Source organism: Syzygium oleosum, unplaced genomic scaffold, assembly GCF_021117445.2.
Source record: "Syzygium oleosum isolate NSW1041296 unplaced genomic scaffold, Sole_v2.1 Sole_v2.03, whole genome shotgun sequence".
NCBI classification, from domain to species: Eukaryota; Viridiplantae; Streptophyta; class Magnoliopsida; order Myrtales; family Myrtaceae; genus Syzygium; species Syzygium oleosum.
In genome coordinates this window covers 307,726-327,495 of record NW_026607487.1, presented here as the reverse complement: position 1 = coordinate 327,495, position 19,770 = coordinate 307,726, and the positions used below count along the sequence as shown (strand labels likewise).

The window sequence follows — 19,770 nt, the reverse complement described above, 5'->3', positions numbered from 1 at the left end:
GCGAAAGGACTTCGAGCTAGAAAGGCTGGCAGAGTTATATGTGCGACAGGTTGTTCGTCTTCATGGAGTACCGGTATCAATCACTTCGGACCGTGATCCCCGGTTTACTGCGAATTTTTGGGAAAGTCTGCAATCGGCCATGGGGACTAAGTTGCAATTCAGCACGACCTATCATCCTCAGACGGATGGCCAGTCTGAGAGGACTATTCAGACATTAGAGGATATGCTGAGGGCGTGTGTGTTAGACTTTCAGGGCAAGTGGGAAGAACAATTGCATTTGGTGGAATTTGCCTACAATAATAGCTACCAGCAGAGTATCAGAATGGCGCCATTCGAAACACCATATGGCAGGGCTTGTAGAACACCGTTGTATTGGGATGAGGTAGGAGAAAGAAGTATAACGGGCCCAGAATTGGTTCAGCAGTCGGTGGAAACAGTAAAAGGTTATCCGGGAAAGGTTGAGAACAGCCCAGAGTCGTCAGAAAAGTTACGCGGACCGAAGGCGTAGACCGTTGGAGTTTCAAGTTGGCGACCATGTATTTCTTAAGATCTCGCCAATAAGAGGACTATCTCGGTTTGGCAAGAAAGGAAAGCTAAGTCCAAGGTATATAGGCCCGTTCGAGATTTTGGAAAGGATTGGGACGTTGGCCTATCGTCTCGCCTTACCGCCGAATTTGTCGCAGGTTCATAACGTCTTCCACGTGTCGATGTTGAGGAAATACGAACCGGATCCGACCCACGTGTTGAATCATGAGATAATAGACGTGGACGACAGGGTGTCGTACATGGAGAAGCCAGTTCGGATCGAGGACAGGAAGGAACAGGTTTTGAGGAACAAGGCGATTCCGTTGGTCAAAGTTATCTGGGAACATCACGGGACGGAAGGCGCCACATGGGAAAGCGAGGAAGTGATGCGACACCAATAACCCCATTTATTTGAGTAGTTGGGTTTGGATTGTAAATTTCGAGGACGAAATTTTTGTAAGGGGGGAAGAGTTGTGACATCCCGAATTTCGGCCCATTTTTGGGATTTATAAAACGTGTAATCCATCAGTGCGCTTATAATGGAATCTCGCCCGGGAACTGATCACTCTCGGGTTCTCGTTTTTAAAATAGAGATTTCGCTAGAATCGCACTCGATCGAATTTGGCCGTTATTTAGACCTCGAACTTGGCAGTCGATTTTCGGGAGTTTCGGGAAGAAATAAATTGGACGGTGTCGGTATTGTTGTGGCCAACGTCGAGATTATCAGGAATAGTGAGAAAGTGGATTTTTGACCGGATGCGAATTTGGACTAGTAGACCTCCCTCGTAGTGTGTTTTGAGTTATTTTATTTTGGCCATTTGTCCTATAATATTAATTTGGATTTTTGCGGACCGTTAGATCGTTTTCCGAATTTGAACCGTGTCCGTTGGATCGCGCTCGAGTGCGCGTTGACTTTTTGGCTCTCTTCTCTCTCCTCTCTCTCCTTTGCCGCGCACGTTTCTTTTTCCCCCAATGCGTCCGTCCTCTCCTTCTCTCTCCTCATTGCGTCTGCCCCACCTTTCTCTCTCTCTCTCTCCCCTCCTGGCCGCGCACGTCTCCCCCATGCAACGTCCCCTCAGCCCGCGCCCATGCAGACCAACCCTCTGACACACCACTCTCTCTCTCTCCTCTTCCTTCTTCTCTTTCTTTTTCCCTCTCTCTCTCTTCTCTCTTCTCTTCCTTCTTCCTCCCCCAGCCCCAACTGTTCTGCTTCGTTTCTGTCCTGCACGCCGTCTGCCGTGCGACCGCCCTGCTGCCTCCGCCCGACTGTCCGCCCAAGCTCGCCTGGCCACCGTGCGCCGACGCCGCTCGGCCCGCCAGCCGCCGTGCCGTCACCGCCACGAGCCCCCCCTCTCCTTCTCCTTCCCCTATTTTCCTTCGCCAAGCCGAGCCCGCCCTTGCCCAGCTCAGCTCACCGCCGTGTCCGACGAGGCCAGGCTCCGCCGAGCCGCCGACTAGCTCGTCCGGCCTCGCCCCGCCGCCGTGCCGCCTCCGGCCGTCGTGCGACCATCCCCTTCCCCTGTTTCTCTCCTTCCCCGAGCTCATTTTTCCCCCGTCCGGCTCCGCCTCATCCAGCCGCCGCGCGCCGTCGTTCCGGCCGCCGCCGCTGCTCCGTCCGCCACCACTCAGCCCTCAGCCGCACTGCCCAGTCCACTGCAGCCGCCGAGCCCGCCTGGTTCGCCCTAACGCCCGCCTCGGCCTTGGCGGACTGCCCCAGATTATGGCCGAGCCTCTGCCGCTCTCGTCGCTGCCGGCCAGCCAGCCAGCCGGCCCGGCCAACAGCCCTCCCGGCCAACCCAGGCCAGTGCCGCTTAGCCTAGCCGTGCCCAGCCGTGCCCGAGCTCGCCCCGGCGAATCCCGACGTGCCCAACTCCTCTCGGCCGTGTGCCCGGCGTCGCTGCCCATTGGCCGGCTCGTCGCTCGTCCCGCTTGCCCTTGGCCCGTTCCGTTCGGCCCCTCGCCCGTCGCCCAAGCGCATTGCCCGCTCAGCCGGCCCGGCCGCGCTCGGGCACGCCGCCCGTCCCGCTCGCTCGCGCGCCCAGGCACGTCGATCGGCCACCGCGCCCGCGCACCAGGCACACCGTCCGGCCACTGTGCCCGCGTTGGCTGGCCACCGCGCTTGTTGGCCCGCGCCCGCGCCTAGTTCGGAACTGTTCACCCGAGCCATTTTGGGCCCGAGCCGACTTTTCCCCGGCCAAAACCTAGTAAGTGACTTCCTAAACCCTACCTAGTACTTTGGGTATTTTTAGACTTGTTTAGGGTGAAATTTAGTACCGGCTTAGGACTTTAATTAGGCGTGGGCTAATTAGACTGATTGTGCTTAATTGGTGAATTATTGTGGCGATAATTGTGCGGCTGATTTAGTGATTGACTGAGATAAATATGCCTGACTGAATTGTCGTGGCGCTTGTGAGTGAATTGGATTAATTGAATGTGCTGACATGAATGTCGGGTCGGTGGACCGATGTGGAGAGCATGAATTGAGTTGACTGATGTGGCGTGCTAGATTGACATTGGTGAAAGGGTGGTGATTGAAATTGATTTATATGACTAAGAGCATGGTGAATTTTGTATTGTGGTGCATGTGCATGAGAAAAGCCCGGATCGATCGGAGGGCGAGCCCGAGGCGTGTTTACGCGGCCGTGAAAGGTGAGTTAGACCCGAGGCGTAGGTTACGCGGGTCATTGGAAAGGGAAAAATGTCCCGAGGCGTGGTTACGCGGACGGCCCGGCTTGATCCGGGGTCGACCCGAGGCGCAGAGCTGCGGTCGTGGGAAAGATTGAAATGTCCAGTGAGGGACGGAGCCCGGCTTGATCTGAGGGCTGACCTGAGGCGCAGTAGCGCGGGTCGTGAGAATGGGCCTGAGGCGCAGTGGCGCGGGCAGCGTGAAAGGACCTGGGAGGTCGTGAGAAAGTTGGCTGGATCACGCATGTTGCATAGTGTTTGATTATGAGGTGAATACTGCTAGGCATGGTATGGGACGTGCCCAAGTGGTTTTACCTTATAATCGAGACACGCGCGAGTGTTATTGTATGATGCATGGGAAATTTCCTTGTGTGATCTGAATATGAGCTCTGCTGGATGCACTAATGTGATTTGACTAATGTACAGTGTGGGCATGTGATTGGATGGCGAGGTAAGTCCATTGATGTGAATTATATATAAGTTATTGGTTAGATTGCATGTTACAACTTGTCTGGGTACGCATTGGCCTATGTGGGGTATAGGGGGTTGCTTATTGAGACTCGTTCTCACGGTTATTATATAACCATTTTCAGATCTGCGACCGTGATTGATTGGAGACGCCACCAGGGTATCTCGGGGATGGAGGACGGGTCAAGTTACCCCATATTTTGTGTGCCCCTCTTTTGTATAGCGAAGTAGGATACCCCACCACTATTCCCTTTTGATGTTGTGTATTTGGAATTATTGTTTTGTGCTATCCCTTTGTCATATTTTATTGTCTTGGTTGTTTTAAATTCGCTTCCGCTTGCCTTTATCGTTGGGTGTTTCGTTTGGGTCGGCGACGCGTCCTGGGACGTCGCGTTCAATACGACCGCTGAAGAGGTGTCGCGAGCCGTTGGGGTTCGAGGCGTGACAGGTGTCCTCTACATTAGTGTGGATAAATACACCACTAAACATCCGCATAATTATGTCTATTCAAAAATATTACATCACAGGCTACACAAGCCATATCAATATCAAGCTACACAAGTCATTGCATTTCATGTACGAATCATAGCACTTCATGTCCACTCAACGTTGTAGAGACTTGTCCCAGATGGTAGAATATCTTGTTATGCCTACATATGCAACCTAAAGGGGGTGAATAGGTTGTTTCACTAAACTTGATAAATGTTTGCAAAATACACAGAATCAAGTTGATATATGCAGGAACGGTTTGATATAAGCAAGGATAAGTTGATGATGTCAAGTGCGTGGTGCTTCTATTGACTCTTGCATAATTAAATGTTATTGAGGTCATGCCTTTTGCGTCAAAATTCTATTGATAAACTTTTTGGCATGATAATTTTCTTATGATGAAATTGCAATATTTCTCGTGCTTAAAGTTGATAAGCTCTTACGATGCTCATATCTTTCGATAGAAGATATAGCATGATATTATGCTTGTCCAATTCACCAATTTCATTTGGAACTTATCTAGTCAGACGATTCAATGAATGATGTGTAATGCTTGAGAATGCTAAATGAGATGCGTCAGAGTGATGAAAAGCAAGCCTAATCCTACATACTATCTTTTATATATGTAAGATGAGTGAAGAAAAATTCCCCGTTTCCAAGATGAAGAGTTGCCTCGCGAAAGGTGTGGACTGAAAATGATGAGAGGCATTTGGTTTCTCTATCCTAAACAATGTAAGTAATCCATTGTTTACCCCTTAAGACAGTTACTTCGTGGATATCATCAATATTATTGCATGGATATCATCAGAACAACAGTGTGGATATCAAAAAAACTTATACGCAGAGATTATCAAAACATTTAATTTCTTTAGATTCTATGCTAAAGTTGAATATCATCATATTACGAAATCCACCTATGGCTATATATATTCAGACACAAACTCCATTACTTATATGATAACAACTAGTGATCTAGCTAGGATTTCGTATACAGATAGCATTGATTGATCTTCAATCTTAAAAATTGTTTTCCAACGAAATTCTTCACCCAAGACATCTTGACTGATTGGCAATCACTCCGAAGGCAAGCTACTTTTATTAATCAAAGAACTCTACTTATGAAAACTAAGATTTGTTTGTATGGGCGACTAAATCAATGGAGATTAAGATATTATCTCTCAAAGGCTACTCAATCTTCTTTATGCATTTTTGTCCAACGGGTTGTTTGGAGAGTGATCCTCTGAAAACTGTCAAATGAATGGATTGGAAGTATAGAATAATAAAAGGAGGCCAAGGTGTCAAAGAGCAAAAAGAGAGATCCAGAATAAAAAATTCAAAGTTCAAGAGAACTTCAATCTTACATACTTGTCTTTCATGAGCTACAAATTGTAATCCTTGATAAGCATTGAAAAAATAATTGTGTGATATAGTGAGACCTATCACAATCTTGAGCATTGTCACTCACTTTTGTAACCTCTTATTGATTGACTAGTGAAATCCAGCTAGTATGTTATCAGTGTGGGAGAGTGAACGTAGGCTTGCTCTAAGCCGAACCACTATAAATTTTGTGTGCAATTTCTTCTATCTCTCAACTCTTGTTCATTATTTTTAATAGAATTTTGCACAATGGTGAATATCATCGTATCACTGTCAATATTCAAACTCTAACTTTACTCGAGTCGAATACTCAACTTGACCATTTTACTTCCACATTAAATTGTCAAGTGTTATTAAAATCACCGATTCAACCCCCTACACTTGGGTGATACTGCTAGCTACAACAATATCAAGTTTTTAAGACCAACAAACTATCAAAATATAATTGCCAATTAAATGTGCTCAAAATGTAAATTCACTCATATTGGATCATGAAAGAATGGAGTCTTTCAAGGATACATTTACTTTAGCTAATTTGAATTCAATGGTGATAATTTAGTTTAAGATATCTGATTGCTTGTTCTATTCTTCGGTTAAATGAGTCATCAATCACTCAATTCCATGCATAAGCATATTTGTCGGTTAATATCTGCATTATAGGTCACAGCGCAATGCTTTTGAGCATGGTTGAGAAATCATTCATATTATAGGCTGTTTTTTCAAAGAATGACATATATTCACTCTCTCTTTAAGGTTTCCTCAGTTTCGAAAGGAAATGTGATTAGTACTTGAGCAGAGATAACTTTGCCCCACTCTAAATTGCCCTCAAAATTTGCAAATAAATAGTACGGAAAAAGAACCCTGAAAAAATACCTTAATTCAAATGACACGGCTGTACCATGGTTGTGCAAAGCTTTTGATTGGGATATTCGAGTCGGTTTGATTCGTGAATTTGATTGTGATACTTGTAGATACCGATTCTCACCCGTGCCACAGTCCGTGATATTCGATGAACAAGCTCTCATTTCTTGAGTTCAAAATTTACCTTGTTTCATTTTGATTATGAAAGATCTACTTTGTTCTTCATACAAATTTGAGATAAACCGTTTTCGTTTTTCATAATTCGCACCATAACATCCGTTGGCCGTCCCATTATGTGTCGTCACAGGGTGTTCCCAATAGGATTAAGTTGAAATCTATTTTAGAGGACTAGTCTGTTGATTTCTTAATTTACAATGAGTAGTCTATTCAGACGATCTTTGTTCTAGTGCGAGCCCTAGGTCTAATCCTGACCATGATTCTACCTCAAACCAAGATATTTTCAATTTAGAAGGAATGACTATAGCACAAATTGAACAAGATCTTCGAAATTGGTCAATTCCTAGGACAGACTTTATGAGTATTTGTAAAGTAGGATCGATTAAGGCGATATTCTCCAAAATTTGACACTAGTGAATCACTACGTAGATACACTTTAGCTAGAATATATATACTCCAATCTATACATGGAAAAAGGGCAAAATTAAGACGATATGCTGCAAAATTTGAAAAAAAGAAAATGCTCGCTTGCAATGGACATGTAGTTTACACCAAGTGCATTGAACATATAAAATGTACATGAAATATGTTTAGAATTTAGGGTTCATATCATGAAAAATCTCAAACCGGTACACCTATGATAAATTTACCAAAAACTAATTTTTTGACTATTAAAAACCTCTAACTGGTACATCCGTAACAATTTACTCTCCGTTAAATTGGATTTATATTACGAAAAATCACAAATTGATAAACAAGTGACAAACGGAAGGGTAAACTCCAAACTAGTACACCCGTCAACTGCCACGTGTCATCCAACTTAGCAATTTAACGGTAAAATTTAACGAAAACTAGCGAAAAGTAAATTTGTCACAGATGTATTAGTTTGTGATTTTTTATGGTCAAAAAATTAATTTTGAGTAAATTTGTCAAAAATGTATCAATTTTGAGTTTTTGGTGGTATTAACCCTAGAATTTAATTGTACCAATTACGACTATTTTAGCGTATCTACATAGTGATTCACTAGCAGCTTTGAGAAAGGAGCAATAATGAGTAATTTATGGCCACGGACATGCATTGTCATGCTTGTTTTCCTTGAGGGAAATCTTTTGGCTAAATTCTTGCCGGCATTACTTTGTCTTTTTATGTTTGGTTTTATTTCTTTTTCGTTGCTTCTGCATCGAAATTTCCTAGGACGTTTGTTTCTTCCTAGGCAGGTATCGCCTTGGGTTCTTTTGTGCATTGAAATTTCCACCACAAGAAGACGACGACTATGAGCACGTGATTGATGAGTCTCAATTATTGGTGCGATTCTTGTCCAACACTCGCCAGACTTTTAATGGAAGCACAATTCAATCTCGTAACAATTAAATATAAGCAAATTCACAATTAATGATCTCAAAATATAAAGATAAACTCACTATGTTTGGAATAAAAGTGCTTTTGAGAATCATAGTAATCTAAAAGATTAATTAGGCTATTAAGGGAAAAGTATAAAAAAAATCATAAACCTATTGCATTGATACAAATTCAGTCATAAACCTTTCAATTGGAATAATTTAGTCCTAAACATTTTCACATTGATACCAATTCGATCTATCCCAGTCAATTTAGGCGAAAATTGCTGACGTGGACGCCAATACAGTTTGTCCTAATGTACGCACTCCGCCGACGCCGATGTGGATAATTTTTAATAATATTTAAAAAAAATTTGAAATTTTTAATAATTTTTTAAATATTTTTTCTTTTTTTCCCTTTTTTTCGTTTCCTTTTCTCCTTTTTATCTTTTTCCTTCCTTCTCCTTTGCCTGTGGCTGGTCACCGGCCATGGCCGGTGACCAGCCACAGGCCCAAGGAAGGAGTTGGAAGGAAAAAAAAAAGAAAAAAAGAAAGGAAAAAAATCAAAAAAATCTTTAAAATTTTTTAAAATATATATTAAAAATTTCACGTTAGTGCCAACCGTTTGCCGGCGGTGCCAAATAGGATAGCCGGTGTTCACATTAACGATTTCCAGCCTAAATTGGCCGAATGGACTTAAATGGTACCAATATGAAAATGTTTATGACTAAATTGGTCCAATTGAAAGGTTTATGACTGAATTGGTACTAATGCAATAGGTTTTTGACTTTTTTGGTACTTTTCCCGGCTATTAATGTTACTATATAGATAAGAAATTAGTTTTTACAAATTTTGTGGAATTAGAGTTCTTAAAAATCTATGGTTGAAAAAAGTTCAATCGAAATCCTAAATGTTCTCTATTTATACTAACATAAAGCCAAAAACTTGAATTTGGTATTCTCCCTCAAATGTTAAGAGCTTACTACATAAAGCCACAATTTTATCAATTGTGGACAATTGAGTCCTATTCATGTATGCAATTTCTTTCTTCATATTGTACCAATCATCTCTTTTTAATTCATTAACAATTTAAATATTTCATAATACGGAAATTGTGCAAACTCTTTTAAATACTGTTTTCTTGGATACCTAAATTGCAGATGCACTTTTGCTAGTAATACTAGAAAGGAACCTAAATATTGATTATAAAGATTATGTATTAGTACACATAAAGATACTGACCAGAAAGAAACAAGGAGAGGAGAAAAAAGATCTATTCTTTATGATAATAGAAATAAGACTTTTATTCTCCAAGAAAGCTTTGAGAATGGTACCTTTATTTACTCAATTTGATAATATACGCTCAGTTATTTTTCTCTATTTCTGATCATATATACTTAAACTAAAAACATAAGTTTTTGGTACTTGGAGATATTGCATCGAAGACAATAGTGAACATTCTTTCTCGCCAAAAAAAAAAGAATTGATATTTTTAGGATGCGTTCGTTTCACGAAAAATGAGTGATTTGGAAAACATTTTCCGAAAAATGATTGCTTATATTGTTTAGAAAAATAAATGAATGGAAAATTTTTTCATCGCCCACAAAAATAGTTAGGTAAAGATCGCTATCGATGATGAAAATATTTTCGATTGACTAAATTTTTTAAAAGATATAAGCAATCATTTTTCGGAAAAAGTTTTCCAAATTATTTATTTTTCGCGAAACAAACGCATCCTTTATTCTACTCCAAATTCTAGGACATCTTTTTCTTTTCTTCGTTTAATTTCTATTGCACTACTTCACATCACATATTATTTGTAATCTGCCAAGACCATAACTTATCAGTTCGGCAATTGCACATGACGATTCCCTTTCTCCGTCAAATTCTCGCCATTCTCATGAATTACCTTTTGAGGGTTTGGCTTTGAATGGCCAAAGTTTGTAAAAGATTTGAACTTTGGCATTTTGCTTTTCCTAACATGTTTATTAAGAAACCCCTACCCTAAATGGTAACTTGGTGTGCCAGTCCAGACACAGCACGGATCGATCCTCTTGGGCTCAACTCGGCACGGCTCCTCACAGTGAGGGGTCGTGCCAGGCCAAGCTCATTAGCAATAACGGGTTGTGCCAATGCCCGAGCATTGTTCGGGTCCATTTTCCTCTTTTTTCTTAAAGGGGCGATGAATTGTAGTATGAACAAAAGTGAAGATAGTAATAGTAGTATAGGACCGACATGACCATTTTTTAAAAAAATCAACCATGAACAGAAATTCTTTATTATACAGGAAAAGAAAGGGCAAAACAGGAAGGAGCAATAATAAGTAATTTGTTGCCACCGAAATGCATCGTCATGCTTGTTTTCCTTTAGGGAAATCTTTTGGCTAAAATCTTGCCGGCAGCACTTTGTCTTTTTACGTTTGGTTTTATTTCTTTTTCATTGTTTCTGCATCGAAATTTCCTAGGATGTTTGTTTCTTCCTGGGGTATCGCCTTGGGTTCTTTTGTGCATTGAAATTTCCACCACAAGAAGACGACGACTATGAGCATGTGGTTGACGAGTTTGAATTTTTTATGCGATTGTGGACCAACACTCGCTGACTTTTAATGGAAGCATAATTCAATCTTGTAACAAAAATTGAGAAGTAAATTCACAATTAATGATCTCAAAATATAAAGATAAACTCAATATGTTTGTAATAAAAGTACTTTTTAGAATCATAGTAATCCAAAAGATTAATTATGCTATAAACGGTACTATATAAATAAGGAATTAGCTTTTGCAAAATTTGTGGAATTTAGAGATCTTAAATTTCTATGGTTGAAAAAAGTTTAATTGAAGTGCTAAATGTTCTCTATTTATACTAACATAAAGCCAAAAACTTGAATTCAGTGCTCTCCTTCGAAATATTAAGAGCTTACTACTAACTACCCATTACCTACAAAAACAAAAACTATTCAGATTCCTTAATGAGATGCATATGCGCTACAAAATAAAAAATCTGACTTCAAAATTTTGCAACAATACTTTTGGACTTTCGATTAGTAAAACAAAAGTCTTGTTAATCAAAGCTAAAGCTATTGAAAACGAATTCGATCTTTCATTGGTCTTAATTCAAGGAATTCGATACTTTTCAAGAAGCATTTCATCCGCTCTTTGAATCATTATGAATAATAACTTTAATATTAAAATTTTTGTCGGTGTACTCGGATCTACACCCGAAAAGATTTATGAATTTATGAGGTACGTTATTTAATGCAACATTTCTACACTTTCGGATCTAATGAGAGTTGTTTTTCCCAACTTAGGTCCCACGCCATGTGCTTCCTCCATGTTGTCCTTCCTTGTCAAGTACTGACAGGTTCAGGATTAATCAACATCTTTGCTAATCGGAATCTGAAGGTTTCGTTCGCTGGTGTTGGCCTATTTGTTTCTCATGCACTCGCCAGCGACTTTGAGTGAGAAGGCCCAAGCCCATGTTTTCTATAAGGCAGAGCTCAACCCACAGCAGAGAGAGAGAGAGAGAGAGAGAGAGAGAGAGAGAGAAGTGTAATTCGTCCAAAGCAGGGAGAGGCTTTAAAGCCAAAATAACGCAAAACCATCGAAACACATTCACAATTCGCTCCTTGTGTATTAGTAAGTATACAGCCAAACAAAAAAAAAACCCACTGCCTTTTGAACCTAACTCTTTGCATGCGGGGATGAAAATAATGCAACTTTTCAAACTTCCCAAGAGAAAAGCTCAACCTTTCACTCATAGGATAAATAAAAAAACTATTGCGAATTCTATCTATTCCCACCTTAAATCGCCACGCGTCATCCTACACGGCTCATTATGCTAACATGCTCAATGAACCACATTAATCATGACCACAGACGATTTTTTTTTTCATACAAAATGCTAGAAATTTGATAACACAGATTATACACTAAGATTTTGTGTTGGTTGACGTGGCTCACTATGTAGGGTATCCTTGGCGATTTAACAAAGATGATGGACGGAATTTGTAATGGGGTGTCAGTTCTGTTCCGTGGGTAAAAAGGTTAGGCTTTTTATGGCACGTTCGAAAGGTTGTGTTACTATCGTCCTCGATACAAAAGGTCAGCGAGGGTCACCGGGCCCCGGCCCTTCCCAGTAATGGTGGGGCGGCTCACCTGCTTCTTCCTCCTTTTTTTCCTTCTATTTTTTTTTATCATTTTTTAAAAATTTCTTATTTTTTAATATAATTTAAATAGAATTTTATTAAAAAATCAGATTTTGACCAAAATGATGTCTCTTTAGCATTATATTTCATGTTTCAGCCATGTCGCCCTCACGTAGGATAGATAAAATAATAATAAAAAGCCACGTCGGTATTTTCCGTTAGCCAAGTTGGACGAAGTAAACGGAATGACTTGATTGCACCAATTTGACAAGTTTTAGAATTTGATCGTGCTTTTTGTAGGTGTTACGACTCAATTTCACTTTTATGAATTATAATAATAATAAAGCTCTAATTAAGCCCAATACTTTCTAACCTAAACCCATTAGGTTCTTAATCCATCTATCAAGTTCAATTCACGTCACTCGCTCAGGTCCATTAATTTCGGAGCCTAGTCAATCCCCTGGCCCATTCAAATGTAAACATCCAATCTAGAATATAAAAGGCCCAGAAGAGGGCCCCCTACTGAAACAGGCCCACAAGAATCAGATCCCACGAAAGGGAGAGGCCCGGCCTCTCTCCTTCTTTCGGCTTATCTTGGAACATAGGAAGCGAAAACACGCGCGCGAGGTGTAGCAAAAGCTTTCTTTTCGGGCTGATCTACACTGAAATTGGCAATTTTTCTGAACGTGATCTCTTGTGTTGCTTGCTTTCCATCATCGTCGATCGCCGGAGTTTCAAGACTTATGACCTGAGAGCACTGAAGACAGAGAGTGGTCACAGAAAACGAGAGCCGAACACTCACTATAAAAAGGAAATCCTCTCGGTTTTGAGCAAATCCCTCAGTTTTCTCGACTCCTATCTGTGATGTTTTTGGTCGCCGGAGAATCATCGCTCATTCCTTGCCATTTCGGAGCCGGCTGCATGCTCTGTTCTCCCTTGCTATTTGGCCGAGTGAGCTTGAAGTGGTTTGCTCTGGCTTGAAGCTCCATCGCGGGCGCCCATTAGCACGAGGAAATTAGAAAATTCAAAAACTAATCGCACAGACTTTCAATGGGTGCATGAGGAAAATAGAAAACAAAAAAATAATTAAAAAATGAAAAATTGGAAAGTGGTTAGAAACAGAGACCTTGATTAGGTCGTCAAGTTTAAGCACTGATTTAGTTTAGCTTCGTTTAATTAGCGTACATATAGTTTAGTGATTGTAGTGAGTACCTTTGATATAGTTTAGTTTTAGACTTTTAGTAGATTGATGTTCCAGATGAGACATTGAATTCACTTTGAATTGAGCTTATAGGGGTTGCTGTCCTGAGGCTCATTAATGAGACAATGCCACATAAATTGTCATGCCATTTGGGAAGGATTGCCATCTTAGTACCAATAGCACTAGTAAGAATGCACATGCCCTGCGTGTTTGCAACATATTGTCGTTTAAAAGATTTTGCAAAATCGCCTACTATAAAATATTTCAATTGTTAATTAGTAGCTAGAAATTGTTTACAAAATATGAGAAACTGTACAATGTACACAGATGTGTAAAAGGAAAATATTTCAAGATTTAAACTTTTTTGGGTAATGAATGTTCATGAGATAAAAACGATTCAAATTTTATATGAAGTGCGCTTGAGATAAAATAATTATAAGTATATGCATTTGTCCATTAAAATACTTACAAAATAACTAATTGAAGATATTTTGAAAAGAAAAGAAAAGAAAAGAAAAGAAAATTGTAATTCCTATAGATGCAATCGCGGATATGAAAATGGAATTCAAAGGGATCAAATAGTAAAAGACCATCTTTACTTTATAGAATAATATACATTACTCAAAATTTGAAGTTCTATCAGTAAATTGGATTTACTTGCTGATATATGTTATTCGAATGAAGAAGTTATTCGGATACGTAAATTATTTCGGCTATTATGTCTTGGTTAAATAATTAATATAATGAAAAATGAAGCTCACTATGATGATGAACAGTTGGTTTGTGGACATTATGGTGATTGTGGATGGTCGAGATTCGGGAAAATTGCCCAATTAGTCTTAAAACTATTATACGAATATCGATTCGGTCCTAAACTTTTTAATTTTATCAATTTTGTCTTAAAACATTTACTGAAAATTTCAATGTAGTCCTTTTTAGTCAATTTTGATAGTCTAGTCATTGATCGGGCATCCTACGTGGCATAACGCAACATCACCAATTTCCAACGAAAATTGCCTAGCATGACTACATTGGAATTTCGAGCAAATGTTTAGGACTAAATTAGCAAAATTTGAAATTTCAGAATTGACTCAACATTCGTACAACAGGGTCAGGACTGATTGGACGATTTCTCCATTGAGATTCAATGCCTAGTTTTGGATCAACGTCCGTTTAATTGATATTTTTTCTTTTTATAAAAAACATACATTGATTTCCTATCTCAAATATTAGTGATCTTCCAACACAAAAAATGACAAGTATGTTATTGTTAATACGTGGTCAATTCGTATATGGACATCTCAAGTTTAAATCAATATCGTTTTCAAATTTTTTTTTATTGAAGCTCTATATTAACAAATACATAATTATTTCTAAGACACGTGATTAGCAACATAATTTATTATATAAATAACGACTCTAAAATTTGTGCCGCGATTAATTTTGAATTTAGAATCATTATTATTCCTCTTCTATGTTTAGCCAACTACTAGTTTAATAAGTTTTTACATGTGAGCATTTGTATCACGGAAAATCAACAATTTGTAAACTTTTCTTCGGAAACTGATTTCATGAATTGCTTACAAAAAATAAATAAACGAAATATATCTTCATCGTCAACCAAAATATTTAGACAAAGAATGTTGTTGATAACGAATATATTTTCTATTGACTAATTTTTCAGGGCTATAAAAATAATCATTTTTAGGAAAACCTTGAGGGGGATTTCAAGCTCAAACTTAAGATACTTCGTCGCATGAATCGTAGCGCAATAAAACACAAAAGGTGGAGCATAAAAAAAATTCACAAGAAAAAATTTAGCTTCGCTGATAATTTTTAAGTTTTATGTCCAAAAGTTTATCGTTGGTACTAACAAAAATAAAAAAATAAACACTCATGACACCTGCACGTGACTCACACGCTTCACCCCCACGCGTGCTGGTCTCCAAATTAGGCGGGAAGGCGGGAGAGACTGAACCCTAGAATTCAATTGCATCCTCAATTTCCACTGCAATTTCATCTCACTCTGAAAATTGGCATCAAGGTAGTTCCACCTCCCTCTTCTTCATTGTTGATTGAGTCGTCCGTTGATTTCGATAGGGGCTGACGAAGCTACTGGCGGACAATGCCCCTAAGGCGATGAGGGAGCAGAAGCTGGAGAGCTACTTCGGCCGGAGGATCGCCGTCGATGCCAGCATGAGCATCTATCAGTTCCTCGTTAAGTGCTTTGCTTTTTATGAGTTGATGCTTGTGATTGATTGTGCGTTTCGGTGTCGGCGGGGATTTGGATTTTGAGTGTTGGTGGTTTTTTTTTGTCTTTGATTGGTGGATCAGGTTGTGGTTGGGAGGAAGGGGACTCAGATGCTCACCAATGAGGCTGGTCAAGTTACCAGGTACTACTACTGGCATCGGAATACTCCATGGAAATGATAATCCACTTTGCTCGAGTTTCTGCTTTGATGCTTCAGATGTTATTGCTTGGACTCGGGTTTATGTATATGTGATCTTTGTGATTAGAAAGTGATGATGCTTGGTGATTTGTTTTCCCATGTAGTCATCTGCAAGGCATGTTTTACCGGACGATTAGGCTGTTGGAAGCGGGGATACAGCCAGTGTAAAATACTCTTCTTTACCTCCTCTGTTTTCATTGGGATAGAATGCTAAGAAGAGTGAAGCTCATCTTTCTCTGAATTATGCTTTACTGTTTGTTACGATAGCTACGTATTTGATGGTCAACCTCCTGATTTGAAGAAGCAAGAGCTTGCAAAATGGTACTTTATTATTATGTAGCCTTCTCTTTTCTTGTTTCTTTGAATTATCTATGGATACGTTTAGTTACCTTAATTGAGTCTCTGGGCAGTTTTTTGAAGAGGGCAGATGCCTCTGAGGACTTGGCAGTAGCCATTTTGGTATAAGCATCTCTCTCTCATGCACATTCACATAAGCATGTAGAAACACAGAGTACAAAAAGGCTTAGTGAGCTCTGTATTAATTGCCTGCAGTCTCAGAACAAGGAAGACATAGAGAAATTCAGTAAAAGAACTGTGAAGGTTGGTCTTTGTTTTGATCACTTCCTTACGGTGCGATGTTTTTGTCCTGTTCGATGTGAAGTTTGATTTTGTCTTTGTTTTCCAGAAAAACCTATCTACGTAGCTAACCAGATGTGTGTGAACTTGCCGTACATGGCTTTGATACCCTTGCAGGTGACACAACAGCACAATGAAGATTGCAAAAGACTACTAAGACTTATGGGTGTTCCACTAGTTGAGGTTACTATTCTGTCTGAAAAGTTTGTTCATTTTTATTTCTAACAAAAAGTTTAGATATCAAATTCAGTTTTTGTATGTTAGGCTCCTTCAGAAGCAGAGGCACAATGTGCTGCACTTTGCAAAGCTGGAAAGGCAAGTATCTTCCTGTTTGATCGTCTTCTGATTTAGGATATAGTTCATTGTTTTCCCATGATAACCAATCGTTTAACTCTATGTAAATTACCATCATACTTCCATGATTTAATTTGCTTGTTCTCTGAACTTATGCTTGTTCACTTGTCTGATGTCTTCTTCTGCGTAGTCACTTGTTTCCTCGAAAGAAGTTTTTATGGGATCCACTGAACTTATGCTTGTTCACTTGTCTAATGTCTTCTTTTGCGTAGTCATTTACATTTGGTACGTTCTTTACTAAATCATCTTTGTCCAAGCAATTTTCGCTGACTTCGAATTCCTATCATTGCTTAATTGTTGTGTGGTAACCACAATTCGTCTATCATGAATGGTGCTTTAGCTGTAATTTTTGTTTTTCAGGTTTATGCAGTTGCTTCTGAAGATATGGATTCCCTTACTTTTGGAGCTCCTAGATTTCTTCGACATTTTATGGATCCCAGCTCAAGAAAAGTTCCAGTCATGGAATTTGAAATTTCCAGGGTACTTAGAAAAGTTTATTCATTGCGATTGCTTAAAATTTTTTTTTTCTCACTTTAATGACTTTTAGATCTTGGAGGAGATGAATCTGGATATGGATCAATTCATTGACCTGTGCATTCTCTCTGGATGTGATTATTGTGAAAGCATTCGAGGTAGACATGATATTATTGCGGTGTTGTGTCAACCATTTTATGCTATCGTATATCATTCTGCCCTCTCATATGTTTTAGATTGATTGATCATTTGCCACCAATAGATTTGGGCTGGCAATCAGTGCATCAACCATGCTACTTCATGTGTTGATTTACTATAATACTTTTATCTATTATGATGTCTGCTTTGTCTATTCTTTCACTCTCACTTGAACAAAATTCGTTTCTCTATCCTTAAGACCCGGAGGTTCTTTGCATTACTTGGAAGTCTTTATTCAGTTCAGTTATCCTTCTTAAGGAAATGTTTGCTTGTTTTTTGAATAGGTATCAGATACCCGATAATTGGCCCTATGGCGAAGCTCGACTGCTTTTTAAGGAACCAATAGTTTCTACGGAAGAACAACCTGAGATAAAATGGACTGCTCCAAATGAGGAGGTGGGCCATTTTCATGTTGGGATTTACTTGCAACATTTCACTTTTGAATTCTTGACTCATTTCCTAATTGATTGTTCTTTCCCTTTCAAGGGCTTAATGTCCTTTCTAGTGAATGAGAATGGGTTCAACATTGACAGAGTGACAAAGGTATGGCTTCTATCTTCAGTAATGTGTTGGTCAGTTGCCTACTCGAGGAAGTTGCTTCTTTTCCTCTGGAGGAGAGAGCATACATGTTTTCAATGTTGTTTTACCATGTGTAGCAGACGATAGAGAAGATTAAGGCAGCTAAGGATGAGTCATCACAAGGCCGGTAACTAAAGCTTGAATAAATGAAAGTGACTTCCAAAATGCACTTTCTTTCATCCGATGATTCCTCATTTATTTTCTACAGATTAGAATCCTTCTTTAAGCCAGCTAAGAATCTATCTATACCTGCTAAGAGGAAGGTATGTCATCTTGATATATTTGAGTACTGGGCACCTAGAATTTACCTTCTTTTAATGTATGTGAAGGTGTAATGTCACACATTGCTCTAGCAAAGAGATGTCTTCAGATGCTACTTTTGATGGATGAATAGTACTCCCTTTAACTCACTTCATAAGCCATTGATTGCCCTAGCGATGCACAAATTTTTAGATCTTTGTGATCATTTTTAAACTGTTGGTGGTAGTGTTGTAAATCGACGGTAGTGTGTTGCCATGCCACTGCTGCTTATGCCCGATTAGTCTCATATAACTTTACAGATGTGCTAATGGTGTTGCATCATCCTATTCATGAAATCAATTAGATAAACAAAAGCACCAGCGTGCTTATACGGATCTGTTAAGAATTTCGGCCTGATTAACAACCATAATTGCAATGGATGACAGGAAAGCAAATGCACACTTCAATCCCCCAATCTGGCGTTCAAGCCTAAGACATGCTCTACACAAGTCTCTGTAAATCTCCAGCACAGGTTCCTTGGCAACTTTAAAATGCCAACCATGGTCCTGGGTTTGAGGAACTTCAAACAGCCGTTGAGAGTTGTCTGCCTCCCGACATGGAGCTAAATGATGGTGGATGTAAGAACCCTATTTATTGGGCAAGTCCTGACTTGTAGATGCTGTTTTTGCCCATTGTTGGAAGCAAGTTGATGCTTTCCTTTCCTAAAAAACGGGTCATGTCTTATGGTACTGCAATTTTGGAAGAGATTTGTATAAATTTTTATTAGATGGATGAAGTTTGCTCTCTATGCTAGAACGAGATTGGTACTTCTTGTCGGGCAAATTGCATTTTAGTGTTCATTTTACGATACGTATATGTCACTTATACAATGTGTATATTATTGTCATCCATGCGACAGGAAACCCATGAATATATTGCCAAAGCAGCAACTAACAAGAGTTCCAGGCTGGTGGTGGTAAGAAATAGTTTAGTTGGCACATAACAGATCATGGAACAGCAAAACCATCGACATCTATGTCAGGTACTTGTGAGTTTCCCAATGGCGATTCTTCACAATTCTTGATTTCAATTTCTCTCTTAAATCTCCCCGCTTGGAATTGTGATGTATGCGTCGTTATGTTTCTTGCCTTATCCAGGGGGTTTGCATGCAAATTACGAGTGGAAACTTGATGTCAGTTTGTAGTCTCATGCAGCCTTTGCTGGATACCATCATATCATGGAAGGTTTATGGGTGCTGAATGCTGATTTAACTTTCATTCATGACTACTTGTTTATCTTGTTGGACTACTATCGTGTGTTTCATGTGTAAGTTTCTCAGTGCGCATACATTTGATGGATTGACTGATAACTCGGAAGATGGAGATACGAAACTACACCAGCTTGATATTGAATAGTTAGTAGATGACTTCGATTTGTTGCCACTTATGTTACTAACAAATCATATCAAAACTCCAATTACAAATTTAACTTGTTTATTCTCTTACATCGAGTCATATCCAAATTAACAAATTACATAACATAATTTAGGAGGATTATTTCGAAACACCATAAGA

At 39.5% G+C, this 19,770-nt stretch overlaps 1 protein-coding gene across 1 annotated transcript; it reads left to right on the top strand.

Moving 5' to 3' along the window:
• Positions 1–322: 322 nt before the first annotated feature.
• Positions 323–19,087, top strand: LOC115666010 (flap endonuclease 1-like). Its single transcript, XM_056309177.1, has 16 exons — positions 323–457; positions 15,366–15,482; positions 15,600–15,658; positions 15,820–15,879; positions 15,983–16,036; positions 16,126–16,174; positions 16,268–16,315; positions 16,469–16,534; positions 16,616–16,666; positions 17,066–17,185; positions 17,253–17,359; positions 17,617–17,773; positions 17,864–17,920; positions 18,037–18,083; positions 18,165–18,219; positions 18,643–19,087. Exons 1-16 carry the CDS (start codon positions 323–325, stop codon positions 18,820–18,822), a joined length of 1,362 nt encoding a protein of 453 aa, XP_056165152.1. The 3' UTR covers positions 18,823–19,087.
• Positions 19,088–19,770: the final 683 nt, after the last annotated feature.

Coding starts and splice junctions, on each gene's coding strand:
- LOC115666010 (XM_056309177.1), top strand. CDS start 323: ATGGCGCCATTCGAAACACCATATGGCAGGGCTTGTAGAACACCGTTG. Junction 16,316..16,468: donor TCAGTAAAAGAACTGTGAAG/GTTGGTCTTTGT, acceptor ATACCCTTGCAG/GTGACACAACAGCACAATGA. Junction 17,774..17,863: donor GGACTGCTCCAAATGAGGAG/GTGGGCCATTTT, acceptor TTCCCTTTCAAG/GGCTTAATGTCCTTTCTAGT.